The sequence below is a fragment of the Apteryx mantelli genome, chromosome 1 (genome assembly GCF_036417845.1).
Source record: "Apteryx mantelli isolate bAptMan1 chromosome 1, bAptMan1.hap1, whole genome shotgun sequence".
NCBI lineage: Eukaryota > Metazoa > Chordata > Aves > Apterygiformes > Apterygidae > Apteryx > Apteryx mantelli.
The window spans coordinates 1,869,701-1,882,217 of record NC_089978.1 but is presented as its reverse complement, the minus strand read 5'-3'; the positions used below and the strand labels follow the sequence as shown (position 1 = coordinate 1,882,217).

At 44.2% G+C, this 12,517-nt stretch overlaps 1 protein-coding gene across 3 annotated transcripts in view; it reads right to left on the bottom strand.

The window, feature by feature from the left end:
- Positions 1–1,087: 1,087 nt before the first annotated feature.
- The window catches only part of NUP98 (nucleoporin 98 and 96 precursor), a 38,032-nt gene continuing 26,602 nt past the window's right edge, over positions 1,088–12,517 (bottom strand). For all 3 annotated transcript variants that reach the window (XM_067304767.1, XM_067304899.1, XM_067304830.1), the window contains exons 21-33: positions 12,204–12,380; positions 11,309–11,462; positions 10,300–10,717; positions 9,214–9,443; positions 8,626–8,895; positions 8,021–8,178; positions 7,639–7,782; positions 6,456–6,598; positions 5,254–5,475; positions 4,053–4,294; positions 3,402–3,556; positions 2,782–2,893; positions 1,088–2,120 (exon numbers count right to left, since the gene is read on the bottom strand). In XM_067304767.1, the coding sequence (XP_067160868.1) occupies positions 1,903–2,120; positions 2,782–2,893; positions 3,402–3,556; positions 4,053–4,294; positions 5,254–5,475; positions 6,456–6,598; positions 7,639–7,782; positions 8,021–8,178; positions 8,626–8,895; positions 9,214–9,443; positions 10,300–10,717; positions 11,309–11,462; positions 12,204–12,380 (2,643 nt within the window). In that variant the 3' untranslated portion in view covers positions 1,088–1,902. The remainder of the gene's footprint in view (positions 2,121–2,781; positions 2,894–3,401; positions 3,557–4,052; positions 4,295–5,253; positions 5,476–6,455; positions 6,599–7,638; positions 7,783–8,020; positions 8,179–8,625; positions 8,896–9,213; positions 9,444–10,299; positions 10,718–11,308; positions 11,463–12,203; positions 12,381–12,517) is intronic.

Below are 12,517 nucleotides of genomic sequence, written 5' to 3'. Positions count from 1 at the left end.
CGCTGCGGGTGTCATGTTTAACATGCAGTTATAGCGACACGGAGCTCCCCTCCCGCGAGGAGGACGGCACCGCAGCAACGCAGAGGCAACGGTGCAGCTCGGTTGAGAAGAGGAAACCCGAAAGCGCTGTTTTGTCAGCATTTTCTGCCAGAGAGCTAGTACCTGGGAGCAGAGCCCCTGCCAGGACACGTGACCGGTTCAAAGGTACCTCTGGAGATCATCTGGTCCAAGCCCCTGCTCAAGCAGGGTCAGCTCAAGGTGGTTGCCCAGGACCATGGCCAGACAGGTTTGGAGCATCTCCAAGGATGATGGAGGCTCCACAACCTCTCCAGGCAACCTGTTCCCGTGTCCAACCCCCCCTCACGGCATAAGAAAACACTTCTTGATGGAGAAGTGTTTTCTATGAAACAGAAGTCTTTAAAAAGCAAAGAAAACTGTGGGAATACTATAAACATTTTATTTATTGTTTTCAAAAAGACAGGAAAATAATCTAGATCATTTATTTATATTTTTTTTTTAATAAAAACCTTTACATAATCCTCATGCATAAAGACCTTCAATGAGCCAACGTGAAAGCAGCGCCAACCAGGCCCAAAGCCGCTGGCTGCTGCGCTCAGTGGCCGGCTGGCTGCGGCAGGAAGGGCTACTGCAGTAACCCTGAAATCAGAGCAAACCGATAGACAGCTTTTATTTTCTCTTCCAAAAATAGTCAAGTTTCTAAACACGGTAAAAGTAAAGACTGTACAAACCAGAGCGAATGGACATTGCCAGCTGTTCGCTTGCAGGATGCTCTTAGGCTCGACGGCAGTTCCACTCGCTGGAACCCGGCTAACACGGCAAATACAAAGACGACGGCGTGTTCTAGGCTAGGGGCGTTTGTCAGAGGGACCTGCCCAAGCGGCCGGGCCCCTTTCAGGCATCGCAAAGAAGCTGCACATGACACGTATCTACACGGGAACCTGCCTTGCACGCAGCTGCGTAAGGGCCAGCCTGGAGGGCCTCGAGCAGCCAGGCTGTTTGCTCCTTTGGCAGGCTACGACTTTTGGCAGTTTTGCTTCCGGCACAGAATTTGCTCCCTCCAATCAGGAGCATCTGGCCTGGAGTCCTGAAACATGGCAAAAATTAGGAAAAAAGCTCCTGTGTTTTACTGCATGGTGACAACACACTGCATGGAGATTCATGGGACCCAGGAGACACTGGTCTTCAGAGGCCTGGACAGTGCAGAGCACACTCTAAGGCACACACTTAGGTGTCTACTCCCTTTGGCCTGACTCAGTCAAGTAGCTTTCTTGCTTTTTGGAGAGGAAAGATGGAGAAATGAGAGAAATAACGCATTTGCACATTTTCAACTTAGCTAGAGAACGCAGGAAAAGACACCGTTTTAGAGTTAGTTTCTTCTCCTCCCCCACCCACAGAACAAACTTTTAAAATAAAGTTCCATTTAAATCGTGCCCTTGGTTCGCTCAGGTGCCAAAGGTTCATTGGTTTAACAGGCACAGCCCCACCAAAGTGAGCCCGCCCGTGACAAACTGTCCCAGAACTTACTACACCGTCCTCGGTGCTGCAACTAAGGAGTAAAAAGGATCTGCTAGGAGACCAAGCCCACACCATGCCCCCCTCCACAGGTACAACCGCGCCTGCAGACAGATTCTGCAAGAGGTGCTTTTATTGAGTCTAGGAAAGTGTTGTGTAGTTGAGGGTGCCAGCCAGGAAGGTCCAAGTCTTACTGCTCCCCCAGGTTACAAAAATTCCTGCGTTAGCCAACATACTAAAGCCACCTTACACCTCTATGGAAAAAGCTGTGTGGCTGAAGAGGTTGCTGCCAAGGGAACGCTTACCCCTAAAACAAGGGTAAAGGTTAACAAATGGTAAAAAGTGTCTGTCCGTAGAAGTGATTCCGTCTCACTGAGTCACTACTGTTAATTCTCGTAGGTAAGACTGGGTGAGACTACGGAGCTCCTCCAAAGCATAGTCCTCCGGCATGGGCAGCCGTCCAATGTGGGGAGCGAGGAGGCGAAGGGGAACTCGCTGCACATCAGGTGTGGCGTCGGAGATGGGCTCTGGGGAGTGCTGCAGGCTGAGGACCACCCTGAGCAGGTTAGCAATGCGCTTGGCCATATCTGGAAAGAGCAGAAACATCAGTGTTTCCTCATGTTCCACACCATACGCTGGGGCAGGGGCTAGCGTGAGAGCATTTACAAGCTTGGCCTCTGCCGAGGAGTGAACCTGAGCAGTGCTTCAGCAGGAGAGTTTTGAGCAGACCAGTCAACTGTGACTTGGTCTTCACAGAATCACAGAACGGTTGAGGTTGGAAGGCACCTCTGGAGATCATCTAGTCCAACCCCCCTGCTCAAGCAGGGTCACCTAGAGCACGTTGCCCAGGATTGTGTCCAGTCTTTTCTCATCTCTGCGTACAAACTTCCTCTGAGCACCATCAACATCTGGGCTTATTCCTTAGACCAGGTGTCTTTCTGCAGGTATGGTGCTATGAAACTAAGTATAGACATGGCACTTCACTATTTAGCAAGAGACAGTTATAAGAGACCAGTCACTGGATGCCAAATTAACGAGGCAATAAAACTGTCTGAAACGAAGACCAATAGCTGCATGTACAGTAGCCATTATAGCAACATACAGCTCATCTCCTCAACCAACCTTCCTTTTGGGCCAAACACGGAAAGAAATATATCGGCTATCACCTAGGCTGCCCGTGCGTATTAGCTGGGTTAGGTTATAAGACTGGCTTTCCCAGCGCGTTGCTAGACATTCGTGTCACCCTACCTGACTGAGCCAAACGGTCCTTGGCATTGTGACACTGTATCTGCTCTATCCTGTTGCACAGCGATGTCACTTTGGTATGTAATCGCTCCAGCTCATATGTAGAACAATCCAGCTGAAAGCAAAGGGAAGACAAGACAGTCAAGCCTCAAAGTTCACCACAGCCTTTTTACAGGAATCGCTTGTGGACTGCCCGAGTTCACTCTAAGCCAAGTCTATGCGACAGAAGACAACACATGTTAAAGTCTGTTTGACGTTAACATCTGGAGCGTGGAACGGTAAGTCTGGAACTCTCACGTTTTTCACAAACTGAATTAAAGGGAGTGAAAGCGAGCAGAAACGCAGACTGCCCGCTAACTAGCTAACTGCTTAGCTTGTTCCTCCTCTTATCTCACTGCCATGCTAGACTGAGCACATCTTCAGGGCAGAAGTCGCATCTTATTTTGACACATCTACCAAATCTCTACGTATTTGGAGAGATGCATGATATTCTCTGCTTGCTAGCGTCTGCAAAGGAGAAGTATTACGATTAGCACTGAACAGTGAATAAAAGGTTAATCTAAAAATAAGCGAGACTAAGTTTCCAAACTAGGAAAGAAAATACAATCATTTTAGTTTGTCACCTGTTGAATCCTATCAAGCATCTCAGTAACACGGATGTAGTCCAGATAGACCAGACCAGCCATCTCCCAGTCCTGGATGAGCGTACTACGTTCTGGAGGGGAGAGATCTTCCAGGAATCCTTTTAGGTATTTGTAGTTTTCATTAATAATGGCATCTAAAGAGAACAAACAGGTAAAAACCACCCTTTTGGTCTGAATTACTAAGAAGTCAGCTATACTGATTGTGAAAGACAAAAGCAGCTGATGGTCTATACCCCCAGTAACATTTGTAACTCCTTGATTCCACTAGAAACGCTAGCCGATTTATGACCTAGTAGTCATTTAAGGCCATCCCACTTCCTAGAGCAGGGATAGCAACAGGATCAGGACTCTGGAAATGTCCTTGTCCCTTGAGGCAGCTCTGGCACAGGAAGGCGGGCGTGCAGAAGGTTAAGCACAACTCTTCTCACGTATTCACAGTGAAGAACCCTCAAAGTTGGTATCACGAGAGCCGTTTTGAAGCAGCCAACCACCCTGTACCAACCCTCTTGCTAGAAACACAGCCTTAGACCTCCATATTATTGAAAACCCAGTGGCTTTTGTTCCCATTATATTTATGGATGTTCAAAAGACAGAATGGAGGCAGGGAGGGGGAAAGACCAGCAGTCTCACCTGAGGCTAAGTGCCTGACAACCAGCTTGTGACACTGGTTCCAGTGCCCGGCCTTGAACAAGAAGAGGGCTTCCTTATGCTTGTCACCCTCCATCCTTGCTCGGACTGCCTTTGCTTCGTGAATCCATTCCGGGGGGACGCACAGCCTTTGAGTCAGAAAAGCCTCTTTTGTCCAGGATTCCGGCGTCTCAGACAGAACACAATGTCGACTTAAGAGTTCACGCACTGCCTTCTCCCGTATGCTAGTGGAAATATGGGACAAGATATTACTCCAACAGGTAATCCTTCATATCACACCATCAGAAGATGCATTTCAATCTAAGTAACTGAAGACTGAATGAAAAAGCAGTGGGCTGCATTATACTCAGTCCATGGCAGAGGTACAGGTGTAACAGGGCAAGCTGACCTCACCTGCTCTTAAAGAGTCTCCTGTGGAATATTAAGAAAAGTTCTGGGATAAATGGAATTACTTCAGCAAAAGTTAACCTCTTAAGGAAGAAGTCATCACTAAAAGTTTGAACATCTTACATGTTACAGTCCAAAATCACTTAAATATGATTCAGGCCCCTAAAAGTAATATACAAGCTGATCTGAAATTATCAGTTGGGAAAAAAATATGTTTAAGTATTTTAATGGTAGCTGTAAACATTAACAGCAAAAAGGCACCTTTCCACAAAAGATGGTATTATACAGGCTTAAGACAGTTATTCTTGTTAAAGATGTATTTCACAAAAGAAGCAAAACACGCATTTTGAAGATTCCCAAGCTTTCTTTTCAAACACCTCACTCATTTCTGTTCAGTTCCGACCCAAAAGGAATGGTTGCAATATTTTGTCTTAATGATGTTATCAGGACAACTTCTTGAACGTAGTAAGCTGGCTGAGCCAGAGACAAGACAAGCAGCACCAGGATATCAAAACGAGTAAGAGAGATCCTTCCATAGCACAGTTCGGGAGTTAAGAATTAATACAATGCTATTTAGCATGTAACAGAGATAATTAACTAAGCAGAATCATTCGTGCCACTTCGTAATCCTGGCATACAAGTTTTAAAAGGGGCACGAATTTTTCCAGCTGTGCAGTTCCAATTCAACATGAGAGAAGCCATGAGAGAGTATACACAGCAGGTCTACAAATCATAAAAAAACCACATTCTTTTCAAGACAAAGAGGGGGAAAAAAAAAAATCTGTCTTGTACTCACTGCGTATCAGGCTCATGCAACAGAATAAAAACAGCCCATTCCCAAAGGCCTTCGCTTTCAAGCTGCGCAGCATAGCTTGCATTCAGAACTCCCTGGCTCTGTTTGAACAGGTGGGTATAATTCAGGGCTCTGAGCACTTCCCACAGGTGCCAACTGAGACGGTAGTCCAAAGGGTCCGATGTTACACTCCTGGGATCAAGCAGCTGGTTGAGATCATAGTGCCTGCAGAGAAAAATATTTGCAATCTAAATAGCTAATTGTGTCCGCGTAATGAAATCAGAAATTGGTGCTATTTAGTTCCTCTCCTTCCCCTCTCCAGTTATCCATACATGCGCCTTATGAAGTTTTTTTTTAAAGATGGGAACAATTTCAAATCCTTCTGCTCTTCCTTGGAGTTCACAGCTAGACTGTCACATTCTTCTTTCATGTATGCACCTCCTGCAGCATTCTCAACGCCTTCAAAAAAGGCAACTTTGGAAATACACTCTTCAGACACAGAAATTGTGCAAGAAGAAACAGAAGTCATGTTGGACAGTTTAACTTGAAGATAACATCTACTCTGGGCTCTTAAATCCTAGTCAAAATCCATAAAATAGCCACAAAGATCTCTATGCACCTTGCTAGCTTTCAGACACACTGGGCTGCTCATTTCCCATTCTGAACCAAAAGATCCCTCTGAAGATGCATCTAAATTGCATCCCTTCCCTAAGGATCAGCAGCTTAGTGATCAAACAGATTTAGGGAATCACTCTGGGGACTTTTACTTGGTTCTTCTCCTAAAAGAATCTCTTACATTAAGACTGGAACAGGCCACAGAAATCCTGAACCTTTTTTTTTGCACAAAAAGAAAGATGTTGGCAGAATGGCCAGGCCTTGAAGTGCTGAAGTCCCTTCACTATCTTTTGCCTAAATTCAGGTATGGATAACACAGTAAGGAAGAAGGGGCAGCGGGGGAGAAGTGTTCCACAGGTGTTCCTAAGCTTGGGTTTAATCATCTATAGCTCACAACAGCAGTGCCAGTAGCTCCACGTTCTGTAGGGCTGTGCCTGGAAGGCAGATTTTGCAGTAAATGGCTCAACTGGACACTGAAGCCGATTTCCTACCACTGGTTTGGGAATCCTACCTGCAAGATACTCCACATTTGCAGCATAACAAGTCACTGACTTATCAAAGTTTTCCTAAATAGTTCAAATCCCATTTACCTGTCACTGTAGAGTTTTAACAAGTGGAAACAGACATCTCGCAGAGGTCTTCCTGTGGCATCATCTTCTTCAATTACGCAGCCAGAATCCTCTAGGTAGGGGGGCAGGGGGCAGCAGGCATATTTTTCATACTCTGGTGTGTTCTAAAGAAATACTTTTATGAGCAAGTTTAAAGACAACATCCTGAACAAGACTGAATCGCTGCTACAAAACACATTTTGAATCCCACACAGCTCAGGCTCAAGAGCGTGCTTTCTGCTTCTGAGTAGCGCACTTACATTTAAAACTTACACAGCAGTTGCATACCAGCATGATGCTAAAAAGAAAAAAACCCAAACCCAAAATGCTTTGGCAGGGTTAATTTCACCGCACACTGAGCTCTTAAAAGTCTTTGAGTGGAAATACAGTCAGTTCTTATATAAAGCCTGTATTCCTGAATGCTTTTACAGCTGGAAAAGCCACACATAAATTGATCAAATAAAAGATGCACAGCTGCACAGCTGTGCACAGCTCCCTGCACAGCTCCCCTCCCTCTGTAGCTGGCCACTGAAATCCTCAGGACATTTTTATGGCTGGTAGGAGCACTAGATCTGGGCTCTGAGGGCACTCGCTGCCTGTAGGACAGCTGTACTTGCTGTAGAAATGGTAAATGGAACAAACAGAGGGTAGATGGTTCAGAAGAGAAAAGACTATTTTAGAATTCAGGCAGCTGAACATTAGTCGCAGGGTGAAAACAGACTCCATCCCTCAGCTGTCTTATGTGGTACTGGCTAACTCGGTCAAACTGAGTTTCTGTAGCTGGCCACTACTCATCTCCCTAGTTTTGGCTACCCACCAAACATCTGGAGATGTTCCATCAGTGAAAGATGTGCTTCAAATAAGCCATTAACAGAACAAGTCTCAAAGAAGCGGGTCTTAAGCTTTAAGAGAGTGAGTGCCTAGCACTACCAACAGGTTCAGCCTCAGTGCTTTATTCCCATTAGGCAGAAGGGGAAAGGAACAGCCCCATCAAAATGAACAGCTGCAAAAACTCATTAATGCTGGTGAAAGAATCTGATACTGGGACAACTGAAATAATGAACCCATACACATTTCCACACTCAGCACCTCAGCAGCAACTCCTGACCCTTCACATAGTCCCACTGCCTTAAGACCTCCTTTTACACAGGCACGATGGACCTACCTGAAATGCTGACTCATACACGGCAAGTGCTTTGGAAATAGAAGCTGTCGGTGGAAGCAGGTACCAGAGATGGACGGCCATGCAACGCTTCCAGTCCAGCTGTGAGCACACGTTGATACTTCTTCTCTCGGATAACTGCCACACCTAAAGAAATAAAGCCAAACTTATAACCATCACATTGAGAACAGCGGTCACTACAGACTGACATTAGAGAGCAACACACAACACTGATGGGTTCCATTAGTAAAAGACCAGGTCAACATCTTGCGCTTGTCTCTTGTGTACCACATGCTGAAATTGCATATTACAGCTTGAAAACTCACCGCTGTCAGAAGAAGCGGAAGTCAAATCAATGACAAAACAATAGAGTAGCAGAACTTACAGGTTTTCCTGCAAGCAGGGCAAAGATGCGCAGTCTCTCTTCCTGGATGAAGCAGTCCGCCTGCAACCTGTGCCAGTCCACTAACTGCATGGTGAGAAGGTCTCGAATGGGCTGGCTACCTGCCAGCTGGGAGAGGAGCAGAGCAAGCCTGTGATCACCTGAAACGGGAGACAACAGCACATCAGGCAAATGGCCAACTGAAGGAAAAGTTTAAAGAACTGAGCTAATATAAAAGACCAGAAAGAAACTAGTCATTAGGCTCTGAAAAGATGTACAAACATAACTGGTGTAACAGTAGCTTATTTAAAATCATCACTCAAGGGATATATTATGCCAGATAAAAGCCAGTTCCAAATGCTACGACTTCACATCATATCTCTAGAAGAACTGAGAAGTAAGCCAGAGGCAAATATGACCAGATACCTGAGTGAAAGTGGACAAGCTGTTCTCCTGTTAATCACTGCCTCACATGGGAAAACCCAGTACTTGGAGTGGCTAATTGCACAGTATCAGACTTCTCAAAGTTTAAGTCTTCTGTATTACCTTCCGCCCCCTCCCCACCTTGAAAAAAGGAAAAGAAAAGCAAAGAGATGTAAGCTTCTTACCTGACTGCTGGGCCAATTTGCAAGCCTGACTGATTCTCTTCCCAGTAAGGCAGCTGAACACGGCCTCTATGTGGTTATCATGTCGGGACAACGAAACTTCCTCCTCAATTCGTCCTGCAGCAGTCTGTGACAGCCAGCGGGAGAAGGCTTTCCTGCGCTCCAGGGCTAGGATGTACTCACTGGGTTCCTCCAAGCTGGCCTCTAACTCCTTCAAGTTCCCCCAGATTGCTTCACATAACGTCCATGTCAAACACCAGTGCTTCACGACAGCTGTCGGCACATGGAATTAGTCAGTCGTAAGGAGTACAAATATAGAACAGACAGAAGAACAGAGAGGACTGACATCAGAGTATCCTAGCCCTATATTTAAAGGATATCCTACTGTTAGAAATAGATGCAAAAAAAAATCTGTTAGCACACCCAATGCAATCAATCACGTTCATGCTTTCAGAAAGATTGCCATGGGGTACAGTCAATTCCTCTATTTTATTCACATTTCACTGCCCTGATGCAACCTGAAGTTAATTAGAACTGGACAGTTCTACAGCTTCACTGTTACCATTATGAAAAGAATTATTCAATACTCACTTTCTGTTTCAGCAGGGTCATCAGATGCCTTTCTAACCCAATCAGCATAATCATGAATAACAGAAACTCCTGGATTGGGTGCTAGAAGAGGACAGCGTTCATCCATATGGACAGTGCTGTGTTTCAGCTTTATTTCGAGAGGGATGAGATACAACTGTTTGTCTCTGCCCGTCTTCCTTTGCTCTAAGCTCAGCTTCTCCATGCGAACCTTGAAAGAAGATTCTGAGAGTCTGGAGATAAAAGACAAAACAAACAAACAACAAAAGCAGAATCCTGAATTATCTTCCATGCAAGTGAACTGCACCTACTGTGGTGTGGCTGTATTATGCAGCTTGTCCTAGATTTTAACAAAATGACAGTAAGACACACGATCCAAGGATCAACAGCTGGGTCTAAAGGATCTGGTTACCTAGTCTGGGATCCAGAACCAGACTTTAGCAAATAAACCTCCTAGAACTGGGTGCTTCCAGCACTCAAAAGGTACTAGCATACCTCACCACACCCTAACACATTTTGTGAACACACCTCATTCTTGTCCGCAAATTAGATATGCTGGGGAACATCTACTGACCAGGCATTTTAGAAGATTTAAATGGTGAAACACCTAACTAAATCCCAGTCAAGTTTAGGTATACGGAGCTACACAGCTCAGGAAAGTTTTATATACTACTGGAGCAGAATTGAAGGCACCTGAGAATTCAGAAGTTAAACAAGAAGTTTCCTAGGTAGTGAAGATATCCCCAGGAAGAATCAACAGCTGAGTAGAAGCTTCCAGGACAATTTTCAACTTTCTCTCTTTAATCTTTTGTTGGTGGCTAATTCCTTATTCAATACAACAGCTTTGTGTATATAGGATATTCCAGTTCTGAGATACAGATTTTTTTTTTTGTAAAACAGCAACCTGCAGGAAATCTCCATGGCTAACTTAATCTTATACCCTGCACCACTTCTGCATATCTGCAAGAATATTAAGGTGACTTTCCAAAAACAAAACAAAACACCCACCACAGGCCCATAATGAGGATTTTTTCAAAGGTAAACAGAGTTATGCACATCAGAGCTATCCTGAAGGAAAATATTACTCACGATTTGGGAGCAACAGGAGTCGGTAAGAATCCATATTCCACAGACTCACAGTGAAGATCTTCTGCTTCACTCGATCCACTTAACTGATCTCCACTATTAACAAGTGTCCAGTTGGGTCCCCAACCAACACGAAACGAGCGCCCCATGAAGAGAGCCATATCCATCAGCAGCTTCCCCTTTCCATAGGTGACGGATTTTTCTAGAGGTACTAGCCCCTGCTGTCTGCGAACACCAACTGTTTTCATCTGTACCTCAGGAGCTGATGAAGGCACAGAGAACGCAGGTGCTAATGGAGAAGTCACTGACCAAGGGGCAACAGAAGGGGGACTGCCTGAAGTCCATGGTCCTCTGAAATCTTGAAGAGGACTTGGTTGTTGGAAAAATACACTAGCAAATTTTGACTGCAGCAGACCACCAACTAAAAGAAAAAAAAAAAAACAAGGAAAAGTGCTTAACTGAACAGGGCACTCAATTTTCAGCAATATATTTCTGATATTCTAAAGGTATTTCAGTATTTCCCAAGCAGCCAGTGAAAATATTTGCTGTGGTCCATGATGGTAGTGCATAGCTAAGCATGCTTTTCGGCAGTATCAAAACCCACAAAACCCATCGTGCACATCCTACTTTGCATTATCCAAACTAAGCACGTGGTATTACACCAAGAACAGCACATATATGACCTCACCCCCAAATCTGCTGTTTCCAAAGTTGTCACTAATTTAACTGATATTGTCATAGGTAGACTGTTAGAACTGAGACATCTCAAGGAGAAAACAGACATTACTATCAGCAGGGACAGGGCTGAAACTGTTCCCATAGAAATATCTCATATCTGCCCATTTAGTTCAGGAAGCAACTCCCACACTTGTTATCAGAGAAATATTATTCCAGTTGAAATCACCAGTTAGCACACAACTGTTCTGCCAAGTATTCAGCCAGAGACAGGATTTTGCCTATTAATGTTAGGATTAAACTCTTTCTTCACACCATATGTGGTTTCTCACAATACCTGTGTATTTTTTCTGCCCTTGCGATGTTGAAATAGGGAGCCTCGGAGAGCAAATCTCTTGAGAAGTATCCATTTTTGTTAGCTGCTTCCCAGGATAATGATCCAGGATCAAATCTATATCATCTTCATCAGCAAGCAAGGAAGCTTTCATGATCTAAGATGATGATAAATCAAGCCTGCTTGTTAAAAATCACTCTACTAACGGCAACTACCTGACCTACTCAGTTCTTTTCCCAACAAAAATAACTTCTAAATGTTACATAGGACCAAATCATGCCACAGATAAACAACAGTTTAAGATGCATAATTCAGGAGATTTGAAAGCAAGTTTATCAGTTGATGATAATCTTTGACAAACTAACAGTTAAATCAGGGTCAGGATGAGTGTGAAGTAGTCCTACAATAACCTTTTTTTTTTTTTTTTAATCTTATTTAGTTCTGTCTACCTACTTTTCTGCTTAAATAATGGTTGAGAACTCCAGGTTCTTTTCTTACAAATTAAAAATATAGGTAGAAGCACACAAGTGTTCAAAGTACTATTCTTTCACCTGAAAAAAAACCCCAAATCAAAACCAGTCATCCTGCTACTACCTGGACTTCCACAAACTGGGCCCTAGGCAGTTCTGGCTAGTTATCAGTTTAATTTATCACATTTCCTACACTTCACAGAATTTTAAAATCTGAATTCTAGTTTTAAGATGCATTTTATTTCTGTATTAAGCTTTATGACTATCAAGGCTTCCCACAGAAACGTGGGAGTCTAACGTACAAGTCTTAATCCCACCATAGTTGTAATATACAGTTTAGTACAAGCTGGTATATAAATACACTTGCGAAAGCAAAGTGAGAAGTTAGTGTTAGATATTACCAAGTCCTTCCATTCAGAGACACTCACCTGTAACACGTGGGGGTTAATACCCAGTGTTGATGCTATGTGAGTTGAAGCCGGCACTGCCTCCTGCTCTTCTATCATGTTGTCTTCTAGAATGGACTCCTGCAGAGGTTCCTGGGTGATATCTGCCATATCGCTGTCCAGCTCCACCACCCTCCCCAGCTGCTCCACTTCTGGGGTCTGCAGACACATGCAGAAGCCATGTCAGACAAAGTTTAACAGTTTGCTGAGAAAGGATATTTAGTAGCTTCAGCAATCACCTGCAAACGAAGTGGAGTACTCCCTTGCTCATGTCAATAGTCCAAGTTAAGTTTAGG